Source organism: Camelus dromedarius, chromosome 4 (assembly GCF_036321535.1).
Source record: "Camelus dromedarius isolate mCamDro1 chromosome 4, mCamDro1.pat, whole genome shotgun sequence".
NCBI lineage: Eukaryota > Metazoa > Chordata > Mammalia > Artiodactyla > Camelidae > Camelus > Camelus dromedarius.
Genome location: NC_087439.1, coordinates 92131522 through 92156298, shown reverse-complemented (window position 1 = coordinate 92156298; position 24777 = coordinate 92131522). Strand labels below are relative to the sequence as shown.

Sequence of the window (24777 nt, the reverse complement as noted above, 5' to 3'; positions counted from 1 at the left end):
TAGTTTGTTAGGGCAAACATGCCCAGTAAAGAATGTACTTTATCTGTTGAGGGATCACAGGCAGGCATCTGGGACCCCAGGAATGGGGGTCATTGGACTCTGAAGGACATCAGTTGGCCCCACATAAATGAGGACTCCTGAAGCTGAGGCTGCGCATAAATAAGAATCCACTTTGTTTCCAACATTTACCTTTTATAACTCAAAGGAAGAAACAAAGAATCTTTAGCTAAAATATGTAAAATAACTAAACATTTTTTAAAACATATCAGCTCCTTAACAAACACTTAGAGAGCACCAACTATGGACTAGTAAAGTATAACTATTTGAAATATTTACTTATACTTTATTTTGTGAATGACTCAGAGCAAAATGTCAGCTAAGTGGAGATTTTAATAATAGCCTACCTAATACACACTAAATATGATAGAAAATAGAACATGGGGAATTTAGCTTAAGGTTATATGCCTTCAGAACTCTGTGACTTTCTAAGCTGATTTTATAATTAGAAGGATATTTTTAGCTTATTTTTCAATTGGAAGGGTTTATTATATTCATCTTAATATACGTAACTTCACTTGGATATTTTGATTTTTTTAAAATCTTTTCTCCTCAGTGCAGCAAAATGTGAAAGCTTCCATTTAGTATTACATCAAATTTAAAGGGCAGTGAAACCATGCACAGCAGCAGGACCTAGTGATCACCCATACAGGGTACCTCCTCTGAGCCTGACAAAAGATGAGGAAGACACCAGGGTACTCACCCTGGAGGAGCCCATGTCTTAGTGTGAGGACAGCCCTATTCACAGGGAATTATAGTGACAGGCAATGCTGCTGGTTATGCTGGTTATACAGGGTTAAGGGCCTGGGTAGGGGGACGCTCTAGGGAGCAGCAGCCAGGAAGGGTGAGAACTTGGGGGGTGGGCTGGGCAGTCCTAGCAGAGGAAGATGGCAGGGAGTGGGGCATCTGGTAAAGAGCCCATCACAGAGCCAGGAGGCTGGCCTCAACCCTAGGGGTTGGGACTCCAACAGATGTTTTAAGCAGGGGAGGGACAAAAGCAGACCCCTAGGTTAGAAAGAGAACAGAGAGAAGGATGGACTGGGGAGAGGTCCAAATACCAAGGAGAGGATGCTCTGAAAGACTCTGAGGATCCAGGGGGCTCAGTGAGGCACTGACAGGTGGGATGACAGCAGGTATAGAGATGTTGAGGCTAGCTCTCACGTCCTGCCTGGCCTCCTGGTTGGCTATGGTGGTGGTGGGGATGTCAGTGCATTGGTGGAGTGTTTAGAACACATTCGGGTGGATGTGGCCAGTGGGCACATGACAGGGTAGAGCTCAAGAGAGGGCTGTCTGGAGAGTCTTAGAATGAGTCAAGGAAGGGAGGGGCATGGGCTGGAAAGAGAAGACCAGATGACAGGCAAGCAAATATTCTTAGGCCTCAAGGGCAAGAGGAGATCAGACCTGTCCATCCCAGCCCCTAGATGGGAACTAGCGCTAAGAGGCAGCTTTAAGAACCGGTTTGTGGAGTCAGAGCTGGGGTAAGATTGGCTGCGCAGGGGACCACCAGGGGCCCCAGCTGGAGTCTGGGAAGCAGAGCTCCCCTCCAAGCAAAAAAGGCCCCTCCTAAGCAGCTTCCGCTCCTTTCCCGCCCCATCCCTCCCTTTACCACGACTTTGGCGGCTAAGCAATGCATTAAAGCCAACCTCCTAACTAGTAACTGAACCCCTCCCACCAGGAATATTTGCTTCCAAAAACAAGGAATTTATTCATTTAAACAAATGCCCCGTGGGTGGGATGTGCAGGGGAAGGTGCAGGAGGAGATTTTCCACTTTGGTCTGCGCTGCACTCCCCATCCCCCAGGTCCACTCCGGATGGCGGGAACTGGCCCTGGCCGGGAGAGGCACCCAGCACCGCCCAGGGTAGCCGAGAGCGGCGAGTGGAGGGGCTCCCCTCAGAAAAGGACACTGAGGAGTTGTGTCCTGCGCCAGTTGTCTTGCTGGCCATACAGTCAGATATTCCATGCTAGATTTCCACATCACACGGGACCACTCACGCTCCCCTCGACTCCAATTTCTCATTTTTGCTTGTTCTCCGTATCTGGAAGCGAGATGAACTAGCTAACACAAGGTGCAGATTCCAAGAGTCAATGTGACCGGGCAGGGAAACAGGGTGAAGGTTTGGGAACACTGTTTCTCCTCCGCTCGCTCCCCTACACCTACACCGGGCCGCCAGGGCCTCAGGGTAGCTGGGGGCGGCCAGACTCGACCGGCAGAGGCCTCGGCGCTGGCCGCCTCTCCACAGTCAGGTCGGTCAGGAGCGGGCGTCCTCGAGAGTCCCTCGAGGCTGGGCCCAGGGCTGCAGAGGCGGGGGTCAATGGGTCGGTCCCTGTGAAGAACCTCAGAGGATGGGCGGCGTGGGCGAGGTGGAGGTTCAAGGGCGCGCGGAGCAGAGTCACTTTGCCCCTACCTTCCAAGTTCGCCCCGTGAGCTGGCGGGGTCCGACAAGACGGCGAGAAGGGGGCGGGAAGACCACGGCGCAGCTCGCCCGCCCCCACCCATTCTGCCCTCCTCGCCTGCCCCGGCGGAGAGCGACCGCGGCGGAGGAGGGAGGCGCGGGCCGGGCAGGAGGTCCCGGGCCGCAGTCGGCTCCCGCGGGGCCTAGGTCTCGCGGAGTCCAGCCTCCCCCCGCCCTGCTGCCGCCAGGACTCGCCCCCGCCGCGCGCGCCCCTCCCGCCTCCCCTGTTGCCGTGGCAACCCCGGGAGCCTCCAGGCGCGCGCGCGCCCGTCCGCCTGCCGGAGCGCTCCGCAGCGGCGGCGGCGGCGGCAGCTACGGCTCCAGCCGAGAGCGCAGCGATCCTGCTCGGCAGCCCGCTCGTTGTCCCCAGCCCGGCCCCGGGCCCCCAGAGTGGCCCCCAACTCGGCCCCAGCGCCCGCCCGGCCTCTGGCCCCCATGGAGCTGCTGGCCGCAGCCTTCAGCGCCGCTTGCGCCGTGGACCACGACAGCTCCACCTCAGAGAGCGACGCGCGCGACTCAGCGGCGGGACACCTGCCCGGCAGGTGAGGACGAGCGGCCGTCCCGACCCTCGCGCGCCGCCAACACGCGCCGGTGGCCCCAGCTTGCGTCCTCGGCCCCCGATGGAGACCCGAACGGCCTGTCTCACGCCCCCGGCCCCGCGGGGCCCGCCGGCCCTCACTCCTCCCTCGGCCCTTGTCGTGCGGGCACGCCGCCTGGGGCCCGGGGTGCACCCCAGCCGGACCGTCAACACCCCGGGCCACCTCCCGCGCCCCCTCCCGGGCGCCCTGGGCGCACGCGTCCAGCTCGGTGCCCCTTCTCCGAGCCGCGTGGCCCTGGGTCGGGAGGATCGCTACCCGAAGGGGACCAGGGACCCTGTGACAGCGAGCGGCGCGGGGTGCGGAGCGCGCGCTGGGCTCCTGGCTGGGATACTTGTCGGGGCGGCCGGTTGGCGCCGCGGAGCGGGCAGGGCGCGCCAACTTTCCGACGCCTGCCCGCGAGCTCCGAAAACATGAAGGTTTGGGCGGGCTGGTGTGGGAATGAATCACACGGTCGCGCCCTGGTGGGGTGACAAAAAGGGCCTGTGGGGCCCGCCTGGCCAGGAGGGGCGGAGGCCGCTGCGGCCGCTCCGCCTGGACATCCCAGGCAGGGTCCAGCTGGCCAAGGCCGCTGGTGCGGACGCCACTTGCGAGGTGCGTCGTTGCTTAAAAATAACCGGCCCCTGCCTCTCCTCTCTCTTGTAGCGAGTCGTCCTCCACCCCGGGAAATGGGGCCACACCCGAGGAGTTCCCGGCCCTCGCCGACAGCCCTACCACGCTCACCGAGGCCCTGCAGATGATCCACCCCATTCCCGCCGACTCCTGGAGAAACCTCATCGAGCAAATAGGTGGGTGTCCCCGGCGGCGGGGCGTCACCCGGGAAACGTGGGTTCCTGGTGGACCCTGAGGTTTCGCCTGCTCGTGGGATGCCGTTACATTTCTCTTGGGCAAATGTATCTGACAAGGGGATTATTGACATATTTGGTTCTACGTGGTTCCAGAGGCAAAACTGCCACATTTTATTAGTGGCTGTGTAATTGGGCTTTAGCAGATGCATTTCTTTCCTGCTCTCTTGGAGAGTGTACTGGCTCAGCCCTTTCCTAGGGAGGGCTTTCTGTCCCCTTGTCTCTTCTGCCAGAAAGTCCAGGGGTGAGGTGCTTATGGGTGGTGCAGGAGGGAAGGCTCCATGAGCCCCCACCCTGGGCGGGGGCGCTGGGGAAGACCTGGAAAGGGAGAGGAGTCTGCAGAGGGACTTCTGGAGAGGGCCGGGCCGACTGGTGTGATTCAGGAAGGGGCAGCAGTGGCAGACTTTGCACAGAGGAAGGAAGGGTAAAGCAGAGAGAAAGCAGGAGCCGCAGAGGCCTCTGGGTTAGGAAGGGAAGCCTGGCTACACCTGCTTGTCCAGGAGCCTGGCTGAGAAGTATGGGGCACAGCCTGCATGTCCAGCTCCTGCACTGCAGAAGCAGAAAGTGGCTTGAGAAGGCGTCCCAAGAACCCAGGTACTTGATTTAAAAGGCAAACATTGCTGATGACATTAAGTTAGTTCTCATCCTCGTCACCAGAGGCAGCCATGACCAGGTAATGAGAGTTATTTGGAAATGGTACCACCGCTGCTTAGAAATCTTTTGTTCTTCAGTATCATCAGAGTATCAGTTTTATTCATTAAATTACAATTTTGGCTTGAAAATTTTCTTCTCTAAATACATCATCATTGTCCTCCATACCAACTGCTCAGACAGACATGAAGTGTTGTGAATGGAATTGGAGCTTCTGTTGCCCCAGGAGACCTGCCTGTGGGAGGCTTTCCTTTCCTGACAGGCCCCCTCTTCCATGGCTGGGGTTTATTCCGGACTAAACCCTAGGAGCAGGCTGAGCCCTTGCAAAGCTGAGGGTGGAGCGCACACTGCAGGCTGTTAAGCTGCGCTGACTCCAGGAATTTTGTTCCTAGCGGGCCCCCTGTGTGTCACGGTGATGGTGGTGGTGGCTTTTCCCTTTGTTTGCTGGGGGGATGGAGAGCGGACTGATCTGAGAACAAACACTCCTGAAAATCCCTTTCTCCACCTCTGCCACGTTGCCCCTTGTATTAAGGAGGGCCATCTTGGCCTCTTCGTGTGCTGGAAGCCTTGCTGTCCACCCACTTGGAAGGGGTCTTCTGGCTAAGACTGATGTCTAGACAAGGAAGGAAGTCGGGATGGGGGTGGGGAGATCTGTGACTCCTCACAGAGAGAGAGGCTCCCTTCTGCATATGGGCATGTGGAAACCTCCTTCCTGGAGAGGGCTGGATCTATTGGGTCATTGGCATAAGCTCAAGTCTGGGTGTCAGGAGCCCTGAGCTCTGGTACCTGCTCATTGTGACCCTCAATTTCCTCTTTGGTAAATTGCAGTAGAGACTGACACTCTGACAGCAGATAGTCTACCACTGTCTGCTGGTGTGATGGTGAATATGTGTTTCTGGCTCCTGGGCTGGATCCATTGTAGGTGCTCAACAGATGTGTTGAATGACAGCACAGGACTGAGGCTGCCTCCTCACATCCTTCATCATAGACTCCAGGCCATTACCAGGCCGATTCCTACAACAGGCCAGCTGCTTTTAGCTCTGTGAATGAAGTGAATTCTTTGCCAGGTATCAGGAAAGGAGCATGTTCCTAAAGACACAGTGGAATCAAGTGGGAAGGAAAGTGGGATGATTATGTGGGCATCCTGTAGACATCTTGTGGACTGTGTTGATTTTGCATGGCTCCTACCAAGGCCAGAACAATATTGTGCCAGGACTATGCATGAGGAGCTATACAGCTGTCATTGTCGGTGGCAGTGGCCCCACAGATCATAGACTCTGGGACTCTGTGATTTTGTGTGTGTGTGTGTGTGTGTGTGTGTGTGTGTACTATGGTTGTCTCTGGCACCCAACAAATGCTTGATACATAGAAGGTGCTCACTAAAAAGTAAATGAATTCCCCTGCTCTTTAGACGTTTCTATCTGAAAGATTCAAAGAAAAAAATTATTTTCTTCAGAAAGAGATTTTGAATGACTCCAGGGGCGAGAGGAGCCGGGAATTTGCCCTCTTCTCCAGGCAGCTTGGCCCACCTGGTATAGATCATTTTAATTAGGGGAGAGGGGAACTGAGCCTTCTAATTCTGCATGGGTATAATACTAGGTGCAAGCTTTTACAAGTAAAATTAATTTTGCTTACTTAATGTGCAAAATAGTAAAAGTACAGAAATTTAATCAGATAATTATAGTTCTTCAGGTCAAGCTACTCTATTTCCTTTGTAATCTGAATTTTAAAGCTAATAAAAAAACGGGTTATGAAAATTGGTTACACAGTGCATCAGATAACTTTGTAATCACAGTCACTGTAGGAAAATTGGTGTTTAAATTTATACTCTGAAGACTTCAGAAAGAAGTATGAAGTTTTAAGAAAATTACTTGTATTGGGAGTCTTTGGCCAAGTGTAATAGAGTATCTAGCAAAAAAACCATGACCTTAAAAAATGGAAGTATTCTATCTGAGTTAACGAGTCCAGGAATGAAGTAGAAGTTCTGGAATTGGTTCGTTCAGCTAAGCAATCTACCCAGCTCCTTTCCCTCCACCATTCCCAGCATTTGGGCTTCATGTCACAAGATGTCTGCCATGACTCCATGCATCACATCCTAAAACAGCCATGTGTAAAAACCAAAAAGAAAAGAGCAGTTTGTCTTCAATTGTCTACTGGGGAGGGATATCTTTTTGAGAAGTTCTTCTCAAAGATGTAAAATGCTGCCTTACTCTCCATAGGTCGTGTTTCATGCTCATGTCTAAACCCAGAAGTGGCAAGGGGAAGGGAACGATCGTGGTAGATTTTGATCAGTCAGCATTCACCCACTTCCCTGAGCACAGAATGGGTCAGCACCCTGCCAGATGGGAAGAAGGGATGTGAAGGGATAGAGGAGAGGCAGCCACAATGTGATTTTAGAAATACAATTTTCAACCCAACTATCCACAATGCTGATATTTCTGTCTTTTCAGCACATGTGTCACACCATCATGTGAGACACTGGAGACAGCTTTTACCAATGGTTTACCCAGCATGCTGACCCATGATTTGCATATGCCATCTAACATACATAAGATATATTTTTGAACGTTCAAAAAGACGCCAAATTGGTTAGATACTTTTGTGAACCTTCGGAACTGCATTTTTTAAAGGTGCTCAATTCAACAAATATTTGAGTACCTACTATGTGGGAGACACCCTGCTAAGCATTGAAAAGTGAATCCAAGTCAACTCGTGGAATCCTGGTTTCTTTAAACCTCCATAAACACAGTATCAGAATCATAGGAGAACAATGGATTCCATGTTGGCAGCAATAGTTATATCTTATGTTGTGACTGAACCAGTGTATGTAGTGACTTTAAACCTCTGTCTTTACAGATCTTCAGTCTGGGTTGCATTTAGCATAGATTTAGGTTTTCTCTTTCGTTCCATTGTCAAGTTAACTCCATGTTGTAATCTGCTGGATCGTAGCATTGTAAAATCACAGGATCTTATTTTTTTTTAAGTAAATGCTATACTTTGCATAAAGGCTTTCTAATTCTATATTATGGCATATATGAAGCTAACTGATTTAATCCATGGGTGATTTATTGGATTCCTGCTATTTATAAATTATGAATATTATTTATCCAGACACATTCAGGATTTCACAGATAGTCTGGTTTTTTCCCTTCCTTTTTTGTACTGTTTAGATATGTTTAACAATTAAAGGAGGAATAATAGCTAATATTTGTACTGCATTGCATGAGAAAGTGCTTTATAAGTGGTACATTTATCCCTGTTAGAACTTTCCTGGGAAAATCATCTTTGTTTTGTAGACAGATATATCAAGGGGCCCCAGCCGCTCTCCCAGACTCCAGATCAGTCCAGCTGCTCACTGGTTTTCTCCACCTGAGTACCCCTAGGTGCACCTGGATCTCTCCACCACCCCATGCCCCATCCCTCCTGTGTTCCCTGTCTCCTTGAATAGAGCCACCAGACCCTCTTGCCAACTGGTCATCCAGATATCATTTATAACCCAGCACCAGCCAACCACCGGCACCCGTGTTCCCCCTTACACCTGTCCCTGAATCAGGCACACGGCCCCATCCCTCCACCACCACCGCAGTTCAGGCCTCCATCATTGCTCTTTTGGAAGAAAGAGAACAGCCTCTTTTCTCCCTTCCAGGGGCCTCCTAAGATGTAGACCAGAGCTGCTGACCTGAGGTCTCTTGGCACTTCCCTTTTGCCTGTAGGATAGACAAGACCCTTGGGGTGACCCTCCTCTTCTCCCAGCCTCACTGCCAGCAGGACCCCTTCCCTATCCCAGCCCCGCTTCCCCTCTCCCTGGGCCCAGAACCCCCTTGCTGCTGAAGCTTTTTCTGCTGCTCCCGTGTGGACAGACCATCCCTCTGCCCTGAAGCCAGGATGTCCGAAATGAGTTTTTCCCTGTGGGGGTGCTACATTTTTGCTGATTCCTCTGTACCCCCAAATCTCCTCGGAGACTTAGAAAGCATTTATTTCAAATACAGTTGGTCAGGGAAGTAAGTCTGAAGCTGTGAAAGCAGAGAAGGAATGTTTCCCTTTTGAATCATAAGGTTGATGAAATATTGGTTTTTCCTTCAAAATGAGAATTTACAACTACTCCCGTTTCACAAATGAGTATACTTGAGTTTTAATATTGAAGCCTTTAAGGCTTTGAGAAGCATCCTGTTGGGATACTGAAACATAATTGGGACATTTCCATCAACTCTGCGCACATTGGTTATTAACACGTCAAGTTGCAGATTCTTGTTTTCCGAGTATGTGTGCGAAAAGCATATATTTGTGTGACTGCGTTTTGAATCTGTTCTTTATTCTTTGTTGAAAAAAAAAATGTATGCATGCTGATCCTTCCTGAGAAATGAAGACAACGGCAGTTTATTCGGTGGTTGAGCCCCTTCCTGAGACCTGTGCAGGTCTGGCTTCCTGTGTGCATTCACAGGCAGAGCATTTGCCCTTGATAGAAATCCAAAGCCTTGACTTAGTGATTTGGAAGGATCTTCAACTGAAATCTTTTTCATGTCTCCAGTGCAATTTGATTTGATTTCAGGGCTCCTGTATCAGGAATACCGAGATAAATCAACTCTCCAAGAAATTGAAACCAGGAGACAACAGGATGCAGAAATACAAAGCAGTGCCGATGGGTCCCCCACCAGCGAGGAGACACCGGAGGAGGATGAGGAAGAAGAGGAGGAGGAGCTGGCAAGCCCACCGGAGAGGAAGGCTCTGCCCCATATCTGCCTGCTCAGTAACCCCCACTCCAGATTTAACCTCTGGCAAGATCTCCCTGAGATTCAGAGCAGCGGGGTGCTGGACATCCTCCAGCCAGAGGAGATCAAACTGCAGGAGGTAATGGGCTGCCCTGGGGTGGGAGCTTCCGTTCAGAAGGTACAGGTGTTTTAACCAACATGAGTGAGGCTTCCTTTGTGAGGTGAAGCTCCCAGGCTGGCTCACCAGAAGAATTACTGGCAGGGTACATCCATCCAGAACATGCAAGAAAATTCATGTTATTTCACAGGCAACGAAAAATACCTAGTTACCTTCTAGGATAGCTCAGCTCCAATGTGGAGTGTCCTCAGCATGGCTGTTCCATCAGGTAGTATGAGTGCATTCTCTAACCTTCATTGCTGTTGCTGTCGGGTATTTCCGTGGTGCGCGTGAACGCTCATGCAGTAGGTGACGCTGAACTCATTTAGACCGTGAACTGACTGCAGTCATCTGGGCTTCACTTTTCACTCGCAGTCTGATCCCTCATCTTCATTTTGCAGTCGCTTGAACCTTGGATGAGTGGGGCTCTGAAAGAAAACCCTTGGCATCCCCACCCCTCCTGAAATGGGGTGGAACTCTGGGACTTTTGTCTCTTCCCCCTTCAACTGATGGGCCAGGCAGACTTTGCCGGTCAGTTAGGCTGAGGCAGAATCACGGAGTTGCCTAATGGTTTGTTGCTGGCGGGGAGAAATAATTCGTAAAACATGAACGGTGACAGAAATGAGTAGCTAAGAAGTCTAAGTGTTCATTTTATCTGAACCAAGATTATTTGGGTGTAGAAGGAAATCTGTGGTACAGAGACAAGTCTGGTCCATAGTAAGGAGTGAGAGCAGTGGCCAGAAAGGGTGACCGTGCAGGTGTGTGTTCATGCCGAAAGGTAAAAAGTGGATGCAGAGGGGAAAAATGAAGAGATTTGGGTTTTTTCTTTTAACTTGTTCAGTCCAATTTTATCTTCTCTGCCCTCTCACGCTCCTCCCCACCCTCATTCACATGCTCCTTCAAGCTCGACGTTGAACTTGTTCCTAGTTGCAGTCCTGACTCCAGATGTTCTGTCCTTCTTTAACTCCTTATTCTTCTGCTCACGACTCTATGGAAGCATTTGCTCTTCTTGTTTATTTAAAAGGCAAAACTGCAAACTGTGCTCACAGGTAATGACCAAAGCTGAGAACATCTCCCGAGTGGGGTCATCTAGTCCAGGCTCGGTTGGTACGATGCCTTTGCTCCTCGAGAAGTCTTGATAACACTTGATTTTTGAAGGGTCACCCAAGGTTCACTGCATCCTGCCCAGTAGACTCAGGAGAGATGGGCTTAAACTCTGACATCCCTCATGACTCATGAGCGTCGATTTGTAAACGGATGCCGCGGGAGGTTTTTTTTTATTATGAAATTTCCGATGTCATTCGTCTAGTCATCCCAACTGGGCTCCTCCCAGTTTCTCATGAAGAGACTGGTGAGGGGATGTAAGGGACCATGCTCCCCATCAAAAGTGAAGGTACACAGTCAGGGGGATCTCCATAGGCAGATGGAGCCAGATTGAGTAAAGCTCCTCAGGCTTTGCCACTGAAAGCAGCCATGAGGAAGGCGCTGGAAGCCATGGAGAAATCCCCCTGCAGTTGGCCGTCCCTCCTACCTGAGAGACCCAGGGGCTCCACCAGCCACAGACAGAGCCACCGTCCCTAACTTACTCCTTCTAGTTTTACTGAGATACAGTTGACCTGCAGCACTGTGTAAGTTTAAGGTGTACAGCATGATTTGACTTCCATACATGTTGAAACAATGACCACAGTAAGTCTATTTTTTTACCTTGATAATTCGAGAAATAAAGTTAAAATACTTTGGAAAGCTTAAACCCCAGTAGAACTTAGAACATGGTATAAACCTCCTATAACAACAAGCCAAAAGCAGAGAAGGCAGGGTTCTTGTAAGAAAAGGAAAGCAAACAGTTAAAAGGCACAAAAAACAAATAGCATAAAATAAGGTGGTAGAGGAATAGCACCATAAATGTAAATTGCCTAAATCCTCCATTGAAAGCCAGAAATTATCCAACTGATTAGAAGACTAAACCCACTATATTATCATACAGATTAGAATTCAAGGCAAGACAAGTTACCACAGGGAACAATGAGTCATTTGTATGTTAAAGGTATCACCTTATTTTTTAAAGTTTTAAAATTAAATAAGTGACTCATCAATGCATTTTCATTGTTTAAAGAAAAAATGGGAACAATGCACACGCGCAGGCCTTTTCTTGTCTCCTGGGTTCTCACTGGAGGACCCGCTGTGTTCACTTTCTCTCTCCTTATAAATTACAGTCATGCACCATGTGATTTTGGACTTGAGACACTTGTGAAGACTCCTAAGTGCAGAATCTTACAGATCTTTGTTTCCCCCCATATTTTATACTTGTTTTATTCAAGAGCAGTTTGATTTTGGGTTTGGTTTTTTAGCAACTTGCCTTTGACTGGCCTCTTAGAGCTTTCAGCTTACTTTTCATAAAAACAACTCCTTTTGCACTGAAAATTCCTTCATTTGTATCATTAAAAGACATAATAGCGCAGCAAGTACAACTGACTTGAATAAGTTTGGGGACAAACACAAGGGCTCACAGGTGAGGAGAGAATCATGCAGGTGGCCGGAGGGCAGGCAGCCTGTGCCCCGACCCTCAGCAGATGTGGCTTTGCAGGGAAACAGTGCACTTGACCTGGGCCCACTGGACATGGGGAGCTGGGTTAGGAGAGCTGTGTGCCTGCATCATCGTGCTCAGAGGAGACCACAGCTATAGGACAGAGGCCTGGAAGTGGAATTGCTGGTCAAAAGTGAAGTACATTTTACATGGTGGTGGGTACTGTCAAACTGCCATTCAAAAAGGCAGTCAAATTGCACATGACTTCCGCAGTGCAAGAGAGGCCATCTTCACGCACCCTCCTAGCCCTGTTATCAAACTTCTTAATTTTTGCTCTATTTTTAAAAACATAGTTAATTTACAATGTTGTGTTAATTTCTGGTGTACAGCAAAGTGATTCAGATATATATATATAAATATACACACACACACATACATATACTTTTTCAGATTCTTTTCCATTTTAGGTTTTTATAAGATACTGAATATAGTTCCCTGTGCTATACAGTAGGTCCTTGTTGTTTGTTTATTTTATATACAGTAGTGTGTATCTGTTAATCCCAAGCTTCCAATTTATCCCTTCCCCATCTTCCCCCTTTGGTAACCGTAAGTTTGTTTTCTAATCTGTTAGATGAAAAATCATATCTTGTTTTAACCTACTTGCCCTTGATGACTTGCAAATTGAGCATCTTTTCTTGTACTTATTGGCTGTTTCCATTTCTTTGTCTATGAATTGCCTGTTCTTATCCTTTGCCCTTTTTTTCTATGGGGTTGTTTATGTTTGTCTTCTTGATTGATAGCAGTTTTTTACATATTCTGGATAGTATTTTTTTTATGTTTCAAATGTTTTCTCCCACAGTAAAATGTGGGGGAGATGATACAGCCCAAGGTTATGCATACAGGCACTGGAGCCCAACTGCCTAAGTTTGAATCCCAGATATGCTACTTCTTAGCTGTGTGACCTTGGGCAAGTTTCTTAACCTCTCTGTGCCTCTGCTTCCTTATCTGTAAAATTGAAATGCTCATAGTAACTGCGTCACAGGGGTATTGAGATCAAATGAATTAATACAGATGAAGAGCTGGCAACCAGACTGACACTGATCAAGCACTTAACTTGCCTTCTCCAGTTGTGGTATTTTTTCCATATAATTCATTTTTATAGAAAATCTCAGTCTTTTTATTTATATAAAACTAATCTTCTGGATGTTGTAGGATTAGGAAAGCCATTCCCAAGAGGTGCCCTTTACAGTGAAAAATTAATTATTATAAAATATCCTGAACTGGCAGCCAAATAGAGCAGAGTCCGTCAGAAAGGTGAGCAGACATTGCCCTACGTGCTACCCTGTTTCTGTAGGAGTGGAACACAACAGGGACATAAGGAATCTGAAAAAAATAATGAGGTTGGCAAAATATTTTTACTAAACTTTGTACCCTCTAAAGCTGCGCTGCCCACTACAGTAGCCTCTGGCCACATGGGGCTGTTGAACACTTAACATGTGGCTAGTGCTAATTGAGATGTGCTGTGTGTCCGATATGCACCGAAGCAAAGAAAAAGAAAGTAAACTATCTTATTAGTGAATTTTCATTACACATTGACATAATATTCTGGGCATATTGGACTAAATAAAATATAGCAAAATTTCCCTGTTTCCTATCACCTTTTTTTAATGTGGTTACTAGAAAATCTCAAATTGTGTATGAGACTCCCTTATTTCTGTTGGACAGCACTGCTCTAAAGAGATGCAAAATTTTATTTTCTGGTGTCCATAAATACCACCAAAAAATGGTCAGACATAAAGCCATAAGTAAAAGCTCGATAGATATTTATGAAAATTGTATAGGCTGTAATCTCTCACCACAATGCAGCAAGACAAGAAAACAAATTGAAACAATGCCAAAACCTCAAATCAGAAATGTTTAAAAGTGTTCCTAACTTTTGAGATAGGAAAGTCAATTTTATAATTACAGATTATTTCAAAGACGATGAGGAGGATGCTACGTCTAAAAACATACGGAACGCTGCCACAGCTGCCTTTGGAGAAAAATTCACAGCCTAGCATGCGTTAATTATTAAATAAGGAATAAATACAAAGTTAAATGAATTAAGATGTCAGCTTGAGACATTAGGGGAAACACACATTCAACCACACTCGTAAAGAAAGCAGACAGGGTCAAGATCCAAAAGCTACCATGTAAAAGTCTTGGTGAGAGGAATGATTTTCTAGGAAATACATAAACTCCAAAAATTGACTCAAAATCAAAAACCCACCAAAATATACCATCTGCAAAAGAGATGTTGCACCCAAATGACTGAGTTGTGCCAAATGGTCAAAGCACAGAGGAGTCCAGTGCTGCTTCCAGTAGCCCAGAAACACTGCTGGTCTGGCAGAGCTTTCTGTCATGTTGGAAACATTCTATATCCAGTAGTCACTAGTCACATGTGGCTGCTGAGCAGTTGACAAGTGGCGAGTGCACTTGAGGAACTGAACGTTCAATTCTACTCAGTACAGATGAATTTAAATCAAACCACATGTTGCTAACGTATTGGTGAGTGCAAGTCTAGAGCAGGGATTGTCAGACTTTCTCTTAAAGGACCAGACAGTAAATATTTCAGGCTTTGTGGACCACACAGCCTCCTTCACGACCACACAGCTCTCCATTGTAATGTCACAGCAGCAGACAGACAACGTGTGAAGGAACAGACAGGACTATGTTTCAATGAAATGTTACACAGTTATATGTGGCCAGCCCCAGGCTGTAGTTTGCTGACCCCTAGTCTTAAGACAGAAAAGAAGGAAACATACAAATTATTTGAAGGTAACATTATATTAGTAACCAAATCTGATCATTAGAGCACATACACATGAAAACAAAATCCATAATTACAGATAAAGCCTTCAACACTCTGCTCTCGGTAATCGGTAGAGCTAGGAGACATAAAATGTAAGAGAATGTAAGAAGTGAATGCCATCAACCAAGTGGAACTAATTAATGCTTATAAAGCACTCCACTCAACAGTAGCAGAATACACATTTTTTTCAAGTGCACATGGAACATTCGCCAAGGTAGACCATGCCACACTTCAACAAATTGAAAAGAATTTAAATCATACAAAGTATGACCTGACCATAATAGAATTAAACCAGAAATCAATGACATAAAGGTAACAGGAAATCTCTAAGCACTTGAAAATCAAGCAGCACATTTCTGTGTAATCTCTGAGTTAAAGAGGAAGTCTCTAGGGAAGTTAGAAATAAACTGCCCTATTCACAGATGATATGACTGTCTACGTAGAAAATCTCAAGGAACCTACAGAAACAAAATTCTTAGCACTGATAATAATACTCACCAGCTAAAAAAAACCTTAAAATACAAGACTCAGTGCTGGTATGGATGTGGAACAGCTGGAGCTCCTATGCATTGCTGATGGGGTTACAAAATGGCACAGCCGCTCTGGAGAATTGTTGGCAGTATCTCATAGAATAAGACGTACACTTACCTACAGCCCAGCAAGCCCAACCCTGGGTATTTACCTGGAGCAGCGTCTCCACAGCAACACGACTGATATTTGGGGCTGGATCGTTCTTTGTTGTGGGGGGCTCTCCTGGAGACAAAGTTTAGCAGCATCCCTGGCCTCTGCAGTCAGATGCCTGTAGCACCCCTACCTCCAGTTGTGATAACCAAAAATGTCTCTAGACTAGCTGAATGTCCCCCAGGGAGCAAAAATAATTCCTGGTTGAGAACCACAGCTCTAGAGAAACCAAAACCTATGTTCACGCAGAAACCTGTACATGAATGTTTATAGTAGCTCCATTCCTAATTGCCAAAAACTGGTAACAACCCAAGAGTCTTTTAACAGAGAGATGGATAAACGAATGCTGGAACATCCATACAATGGCATACGACTTAGTGATAAAAAGAAATGAGTTATTGATACACACAACTCAGATGAATCTCTGAAAAGTTTTGCTGACTGAAAGAAGTCAGAAAGGTTACATAGTGTGTGGTTCCACTTATATGACATTCTGAATGTGACAAAGCTATAGTGACAGAGAACTGATCAGCGATTGCCAGAGGTGCGGGGGGGGGAGGGGACCCTGGCACAGGAATGGGATAGCACAAGGTTTTTGGAGTGATGGTGCTGTTGTGAATCCTGGTTGTAGTGTTGGTTACGGGGATCTTTACATGTGTCAAAATTCATAGAACTGTACACTCCCCAAAAGGTCAATTTCACTGTGTGTTGTAATTTTTTTTTTTAACTTTTTTTGGCAGGGAATTAGGTTTATTTATTTTCAGGGGAGGTACTGGGAATTGAACCAGGACCTTGTGCATGCTAAGCATGTGCTCTACCCCTTGAGCTATACCCTCCCCACTGCTCACTGTGTGTTAATTTAAAACCGAAACATTGTAAAAAGAGTTAGATGTCTTCATTTTGTTAAGTACTCCCCCCCCACCCCAGAAAATAAAACAGATCTGTCTCGCTGTGAATTAAGGCAAAATTTTACATAAAACTTAAGAAAATGGGATCTGGAGATACATTAAAAGAATAACATTGAGCACATAAACTAATGCAAAGATGGTATAATGTATGGAACCAAAATTTATCCAATTAATAGATCAGAGGAGAAAAATACCCTGATCTTCAAAGAGGTTGACAAGAGAAGTAGTACCTCCATTTCCATCAAAACAAAATTCAGAAGGAGATGTTCTGAAATGTATAAAGACTAGCTCAGATCTATAACCAACATCTTACTTGATGAAGGATTGTTGGAGGCAATAAAGACAAGACAGTGATGCTTTCTAATGCTTGAGGTTGCTCTGGGACCTCTGGCCAGTGCACCGAGACAAGGAAAGGAACGAGATAAAGCTATAAAGAAGGAAAGTCAAAACCACCCCTAGCTGCCAGCGACAGTTGCCTACTTAAAAATCTGAGGGAGTGAAAAATACTGGATCTAATAAGGCAGTTCAAGGAAGTGGTGGATTATAAAATAAACATGCGGAAATTAGTTGGCTTTCTGCACATGAGCAAAACCCAGATTTCCACTAGTGAGAAAGCTCTATCAATATGAACATTTGAGCACCATAAGGAAAAACGGGCAAGACAATTCTCTTAGAAAAAGTGGCCCATGATTAAATGAAAAAAGGAAAAATATGAAAATCAAACTCCCTGGTATCAAAGAAGTACAAATTCAAGCAACACGGAGGCACCGGCATTTCAAAATGGCAGAGACTTTTAAATAAAAATATATTTAAATCCTAGTGTTGGGGGGATTTTGAAATGAGTACTCCCCAGTGCAGGCGATGGGAAGAGTGTAGCAGTATTTGTATCAAAACCCTTTTATCAGAATATGTACACTGTCTAGTGTTTCTGTTTCTAGGAATTTATCTTGAAAAGTCATCAGAAACGTGCACAAGTATTTCTTAGGATGTCCATTCAAGCAAAAATTAGGGAAAGGATGGAGGAAGAATTCTAAATGCCCAATAGTAGGGAATTACCTAGTAAGGCAGTGTACAGCTGGACAAGGACACAAATACTGAAAAACATCCTTTCAAAAAATGAAATAGGTGAATAATCATGATATATTACATTTTTAAAGGGCAGGAGAGAATATTACGTGTGTAGGAGAGTGTGCATAGAAAATAAAGATATTTAATAAATCACATTTTTGTCATTTCCAATGGATCAGATCAAGGTATCTAGTAAACTGGGATGACCTAACCATAAATGCCGTCATGTGCAGGAGTGAGTAACACAAGCACATGACTTCAGTGCATCTCGCTCTGAGTCTTTGTAAACTGACTTTTCATACTTATTTTAAAGAGCTTCATGTGAGTTTCTGTTTTGTTAATATCTGGCAATGGGCACAAGGCTGAGATCTTCAGATTTTATGTTCCAAATCAGTGACTACCCTACTGGATCATCTTTTCACTTATTCTTTCTTTAGCTACAAAAGCAGCAGGTCCCAAAGAACGACTGTTCACACGAGGAAAATACCCCTGTGTGATGGCCTTTTGGTTGGCCTCAGTCTTAATCAATCACTGAAGAATCAGGATTCAAGAGCAGAATTGTATGTTTCCTCCTCCTTTTTAAAGTGAAAATTAGGCAGCTGAAACTGGAAAGTGTTATCTTAGAGGTTATGTAGGCTTTTCTTGGTTTACTTTTTATTTTTTAACTTATTCTGAAACTCTTGGTTCCCACCCTCCTGTCTGGAATGGTTTTTGAATTACCATTTGAGAACACAATGGTTGGAGGAAATAACTAGACAGATATTCAAATTACAAAGTTAGGAAGGAGGGAGCTGAGAAAGAGTCGGGTGTTCACTTGGGGGGTGGGGACAGTCACTCCTGGCGACAAAGCACCAGGCAGTCAGTACTGGATTCACACCACACTGGACACCAGTGTCACGAGACATAAAGGACAACCTGGAGGTACTGTCCCTGGAGTGTCGCTTCTGTGGCTGGCATGGGTTGTGTCCCCAGATCAGATAGAGAAAGACATGCTCCCCATGGTCCCTGATCTTGCTGAGCGGGGTGTGCAGAGCTCAAAAAGAGAGCAGCAGATGGTATTTTGAGTATCTCCACGGAAACAGGGATACACGTACCTTCCCGGGGGGTGACCCGCCCAGGCTGGCACTGGTGACTGCCCCTCCCCAGCATGCCTGCACAGGCCCTCCCGCCTCATCCTGCTGGGAACCGGGAGGGAGGGGACTTCCCAGGTTGCTAGCACGTTTTGGTATAACGCAGTCTGATTCTGCACAGCCTCTGAGTTCAGAGTTGTATTTTTGTAGCTTTTCAACTTGTTTTCACAACTTAGAACTTAAATGTACTTTCCTTTTTTTTTCCAAAAGAAAACTGTCCATTTTAGAAGGAAATTACTTATGGTTTTTAAAATGATGTACCTCTATCAGAAAATTGTCGTGATTGTTATTTTATTTACCAAGCTTCATTGAATAATATATTTGTCTCTTTAGGATAAATCCTAACAATTCAGCACATGAGTCCCATATTGGGGAGGGGCAAGGATCTTTGCCCCATGCTTTAAGGTGAACCATAGCCGTCACCCAGAACATCGGATCTCTCCTGTTGTGTTTGATTTAGAAAGCAAGCACTTGTACCTATTTTAACAGGGTGACAGTGTTAGCATTTATCATTTTAAAAATAGATTATCGAATAAATAACTTGCACCTCATAAAATTCAGAGAAAACAGAATTACAGAAGAAAAAGTTCTTCCAACCCCGACGTTACTTGAGAAAACGTGATAATTGGCTTGTGATGTGTGTGAGCTTGCTAACGCTGGGGTTTGGGCAGCTCAGAGGGAGCATACTGAGCCCCAGTGCCTGCATGCCAACTCACATTTAATATTTGGCCCCTAGTCTCACAGCAACCTCAGGAGTAGCTGTCATGACCCATGTGATGCCAAGGCCCCCGGGGAGTCCCTGAGTCCCAGCCCTCCTTGCATTCCCCGCACAGACAGGAGACCACACTGAGGCAGGTCGGGGCATGGGCTCTGGACTCCAACTTCATCATCATTTTTTGTGGAAGAAAGAGATGCTCTAGGGGCTGCTTCTTAACTAAAAGCCTTTTTGGAGTCACTTCTGTGCCTGTGTGTACAAACCACCCCCCTTCAGCCTCAGAAGCAAGGAGAGCGCTGTGCTGAACAGTCAGACCACACAGGAAGCAAGACCTGGCAGAACGAGGATGCAGGTCCACCCCAGGGTGGGGGTGGTGATGCTGGCTACAGTAGGACTCTGAAGGCCCAAAGCAGAGAGCAGATGTGGCCTCTGATGGAGGACACCCTGCCGGCTCCTGCTGACACCCCCAAGGAGGTTGGGGGTAGCTCACCTGAGCAGCCAGGGCAGCTTCAGGCCCCCAGGGGCCTCTGGCAGGTCTTTGGGTCTGTGGGCTGCACAGGGGCTGAGCATCTTGAGCACAAGGCTCAGCCATCAGCCAACCAAGTTGGTCAAAATTCCCACCAGCGTGTGGGGAGAGGGTGGGCACGGAGTCTGAACTGTGGGGTCTGACTCAGGGTGTCAAAGGCTGATGCCCCACAGCCTCTAAGGCAACCTGAGCCCAAGGAAGGATGCCCCACCCCTCGGCATTCTGCCCAGCTTTCTCCCCCACCCTCCAGGCAAAAGCAAACAAACCAACAGTGAAGTCAGGCATCGGGCACAGGCCCTAATGCTCAGGACTCGGGGTGAGAAGCATGAAAGAACGGTATACTTGGGGGCTTTGGGGCTGGGGGCTTCCAGCCCTGGTGCCAGGGCTCCTCAGACTCTGCCATGCTTCAGAATGACCTGGACCTCTTGTTAAGGGACAGGTTATGCAGGGTCTGAGAAGGGGCCTGGGAATCGGCATTTTCGTTGACACCTGCGGTCTCAGAACCAGGCTGAGAAGTGTTGGGTTTTTCCCCTTTTTTTTCCTGGCTAATTCTTACTGGTTCTTTGACTCTGACAGCCCCTTCCAGAAGCCTTCTCTGGTTGTCTGCCTCTAGTGGCTCTGGGCACCTATTTGTGGAGAGAGCTGGAGAGGGCAGGACAGCACCCTGGACCCTAGATCCTTCAGTGGTTGTGGTCTCCTGAGCCGGCGAGCTCCCAGGGGCAGGGATCAGGTCTTGGTCATCTCGGGATCCCCAGTTCCCATGGTCCCCAGCTCTTAGTAGGTGCTCAGTAAATATTTGGAGCACTGGGTTTCCTGGATGCTGTCCCAGGGGCCAGGCCTTTCAGGAAGCCATCTGGTAAAGGAGATGGGACATTGCACATCCAGGCCAGCAGAAGCCACGAAAGGAGGATGAACAACAGGCAGAGCTAACAGTGTCCTTGCAAAGAGACGCAGACAGCCCAGAGGAGGAGAGGTCTGGGAGCTGAGCCTTTGGGTGGAGGGTGTGAGTTGTGGGCACAGCTCACCCACCTAAATGACCGGTCAACCCGACGCCAGGCTTGGTTCACATCTGAGTGCTAGTTTAGAGGCTTTCCCTTAACAAACTTATTATCAAGCATCTACTTGAAAGCACCACGTAAAGCAGAAAAGATGATAAAGAGCCTGGAAAGAGCCGATAATCTAGGGTGGGAAGGAGGGAACTTCTGTATAAATAATAATAGCAGACCAGCCTGTGAGGGGGTGGGCACTGGCCTGGCGCCGTTGCCGCCTGCAGGCTCACGGGGAAGCCGGGCGTTTGTGTGGGAAGGCGTCTCTAGCAGAGCGGTCATGGCTGGAGCCCTGGAGTCGGAAGGATGGGGCTCGAACCTTGGTTTTGCCATTTACAGGCCATGTGGCCTTGGCACCCTCATCCAGACAGTGGGGACAGTTGGGCGACCTCCCTCCACGGTGGTGGTGAGGACCGAGGGAAGTGACACGCCAGAAGCACTCAGCATTATGCAGTCACGGGTTAGGAGGTGGACAGATGGCAGCTCTTACTGTTATTTGCTGCTGGTGTCATTTATCTCTGATCACTTGCATAGACGCAGTGGAGGGAGCAGGACGTTTGCGGCCACTGTTTACCAGTGAAATGCCCCACTCATCCATGTGTCTCCGGCACGGAGGTCGTGACTAAGAGAGAAACATAGGTTTCCTCGATTTGGAGACTGAGTGATGCCCGACCTGGCCAAAGGGCATCAGGGAGTGGTCAGCAGTTCTTGGAAAACAGCCTTTTTCTCCGCAGTGTGATTTTCTGGAAGCAGCACATGCTGTTTTACAGAATGCTGGTGAATAGTCATCATTCTGGTCCGGACCCCCCCAGTGGTGTGGGGGGCCTAGGCAGAGAACATCTCCTTTCTCTGGACTCTGGTCCAGACTCATTCACAGCAATTTGAAATAATGTCCGACTTTGCCCTGTTCCTTGAGAGGTGTGTGTCCTGTGTCGGGAGGGGCCTCGCGCCCTCACCCTCCAGTCCACGATCTGGTCGGATGAGGGGTGAAGCCGGCCTGGACTGAATGTCCAGCCCAGAGGACGGAGAGGGACAGAGTTCTTGGAGCTGGATGGGAAAGCAGGCAGTACCTTAGCCAGCTTGGGCAGAATACCTCTGACCGCTGGCTAAACCACAGACATTTATTTCTCAGCTCTGGGGGCTGGAAGTCCGAGATCCAGGTGCCTAGGGGTCGGTTTCTGGTAAGGCCTCACTCCTCGGTTTGCAGGTGGCTGCCTTCTTGCTGTGTCCTCACATGGCCTTTCCTCTGAGCATGTGTGTCCCTGGTGTCTCTTCCTCTTCTTGTGAGGACACCAGTCATGTTGAATTAGGGCCCCACCCTTATGAGCTCATCACCTGTATTTACCTCTTCAAAGGCCCATCTCCAAATGCAGCCACGTTGAGAATTAGGACTTCAGTATATGAATCTGGGGGACACAGTTCAGTCCACAACAGGTGGGAAGACACAGGCTTCCTGAGAAGACTCATTCATTCACTCACATGGGAGCCCAGACCTGGCCACAGCAGACAGTCCGACCTGGGCAGAGCCTGGGATGTGGGCAGAGGTGAAGGGGCCCCACAGGACCCTTAGGGTAAAGGGATGCTTTTGCTTCCTGGCCCTGCAATGACACAACAGACGGCAGCAGCAGCAGAGAAGGGAGGTGGTGGGGTGGTGTCCATCCTCAGTCAGCTCACCTTTGTCTCCGACCCCCACAGAGGCCACCCTGGTGACTTAGCCCACACAACAGCATCGTAATAAAGGTTATGGCACCAAAGACAACTGGGAATCATTAACATGAGGTCAGGGGAAGCTGAAAACAATCCAAATCAGGATAGGGTCCCTGGAGAATCCTGAGCTGTAAGAAGGGGACGGAGCAGGTAGAGAGCAAGGCAGAGGACCGGGCAGCCTCAAGCTTAGCTAATGCTGTAAGGAGGAAGGACCAACCCCAATGGGGACCTCAGGTGGGACATAGAGGCAGATGGACTGAGCTTGCCTGGCTGGACAGTGAGGACCCACGTCGGACAAAAAGACAGCACAGGAAAGTATGGATCAGGAAACTGAGCTCTTAACAAACAGCGCTCCTAGTGTTTAGGGGCCTTTCCTTCACTTTTCTTGATCAGAAGCAGGTTGCTTTTTCCTCCAGACTTTTCTCAGTATCTTCCTCTTTCATCCCTTTTCCAGTGGGTCAGGGGCCTGCTCTTGTTTCTTCAATTGCATTGCTCAGCCAGGGTGGTCCAGGTGGGCCTGACTCTCCGGCCCCAAGGCCACGTGAGGTCACTGAAGGCAAATGGCACCGAGGCCTGGGCTATATCAGGGGAGGGGCCTGGGCTCTGTGTGTCTGTGGGCCGACTTCCGTTCAGCAGGGTGTGGTGCTGGCCTGGGGTCTGCAGGCTCAGAAACCTCTAGTCTCCCCCGTGGAGGGGGAGGTACTCACCGACCAAAGCTGAACCTCTCAGCTTATCTGAGACTCTGCGGTGATGGTCCCGGCTGGAACTCCAGTAATTTCTCTGATATGTTCTTTCCTTTCCTTGGAGAAAAATCTAAATTTACTGAGAAAAATATGATCCAGTTTTTAACCAAGCCTGTGGGAAGCCGGGCTTGGCTTCTCATCCGCAGGCCAGCTGGGGAGGCGGTGAGAGCACGTTGGAGCCCAGGAGAGGCACGCAGCCCATGGGGACTCTGGGACGCAAGTGTGGTTCTGGCCCACATGGGGTGGACCTCTGCTGTATCCCCATATGGCCCCTCTAGTGGCCTGGCTACCAGCCCCCTCCCAGCTGCAGCAGGTGCCCATATCCCTTCTCCGCACAGGCCGTACTTTGGGACTGAGACTCGGTGTCACCTCCTGGTACAGGCCCTCCTGATCTCTCTGGCTGGAGCCCCCTCCGTGAGGCACTAGAGGTCCCGTAAAGGCAACGCCTGGACGTCAGATGTCGGATGGATAGTGACCCCAGACGTCAGTCGGCCTGGTGCTTTGAGCTGGGCCAGCTCCAGGCTGGGCCTTTCCTCTGCGCACTGTTGTCCTCATTCTGCACGTGTGGAAACTGAGGCTTAGCGGGATGAAGTGCTTCTCACCCGTGGCAGTGGTCTGGCTAACTCCAAGGCCAAAGCCTTGACCACTCAGCTGCTCCGCCGCCCATTGGTGGACGCCAGGCCCAGCACAGCTACAAAACTACCTGGGACTGGCCCCTGAAAGAAACGTCCAGAGTTAACCAGATCTTTCCCTTTGCAGAGAACCCAGGTGGGAGTTGGGCTTGGTAGTAGCGGGGGTGGAAAAAACCAGGAAGCGTTAAGGTGATTGCTGGCAGATACCAAGCGGAAGAATCAAGCCCCCAGCACTGTTGGGAGACTAAGCTGTGATTCATAAAATTCAGGCCAGTCTAACTGAGCTCCCCAAGGACATCAGTCCCATGTGAGCCCCGCAGCCTGACGGCGGGCAAGGAGGGGCCTGAGCCAGCCCGGCCGGCTGCAGAGCAGCAGCTGGTTTTATGAAGGAGAGGTCCTCTGTAGAAAGTAACTCGCACACACCTCTTTCCAGCTGATTGGATGCATTTTACTGCTGTCTGTTCTGTCTTCGCTCCCCTGGGATAGACGCTCCCGGGGCGGCAGGAGCTTACTGTGTTCATGGAGCATGCCGGGGCCCAGAGCAGTGCTCGGGAATGGTGGTGGCAGACAGACGGACGGATGCGTGGATGACTGGGCAGGGCCTGCATCACTGTCAGCTCCACATGCCTTGCAGAGGCTTGAATGACTGAGACTAAAAATAATATTGATGAGGAAAAGACAACCGTATTGATGTGACAGATAATTTGATGTATATAATGAAGGCAAACACCCTGGAAAACCAAACTCCACAGATGACTAATCGCCTGTAAATGGAGA

The 24777-nt window shown here is 48.3% G+C and overlaps 1 protein-coding gene across 3 annotated transcripts in view; it reads left to right on the top strand.

Annotated features, from left to right (window-relative positions):
- NGEF (neuronal guanine nucleotide exchange factor) overlaps window positions 1-24777 on the top strand; it is a 101357-nt gene that overhangs the window by 60132 nt on the left and 16448 nt on the right. For 2 of the 3 annotated variants that reach the window (XM_010999013.3, XM_031452429.2), the window contains 2 exons: window positions 3753-3895; window positions 9153-9451. In XM_010999013.3, the coding sequence (XP_010997315.2) occupies window positions 3753-3895; window positions 9153-9451 (442 nt within the window). Of the gene's footprint in view, window positions 1-2828; window positions 3054-3752; window positions 3896-9152; window positions 9452-24777 lie in introns of those variants that run through there. The other variant, XM_031452428.2, reaches the window with a different exon arrangement.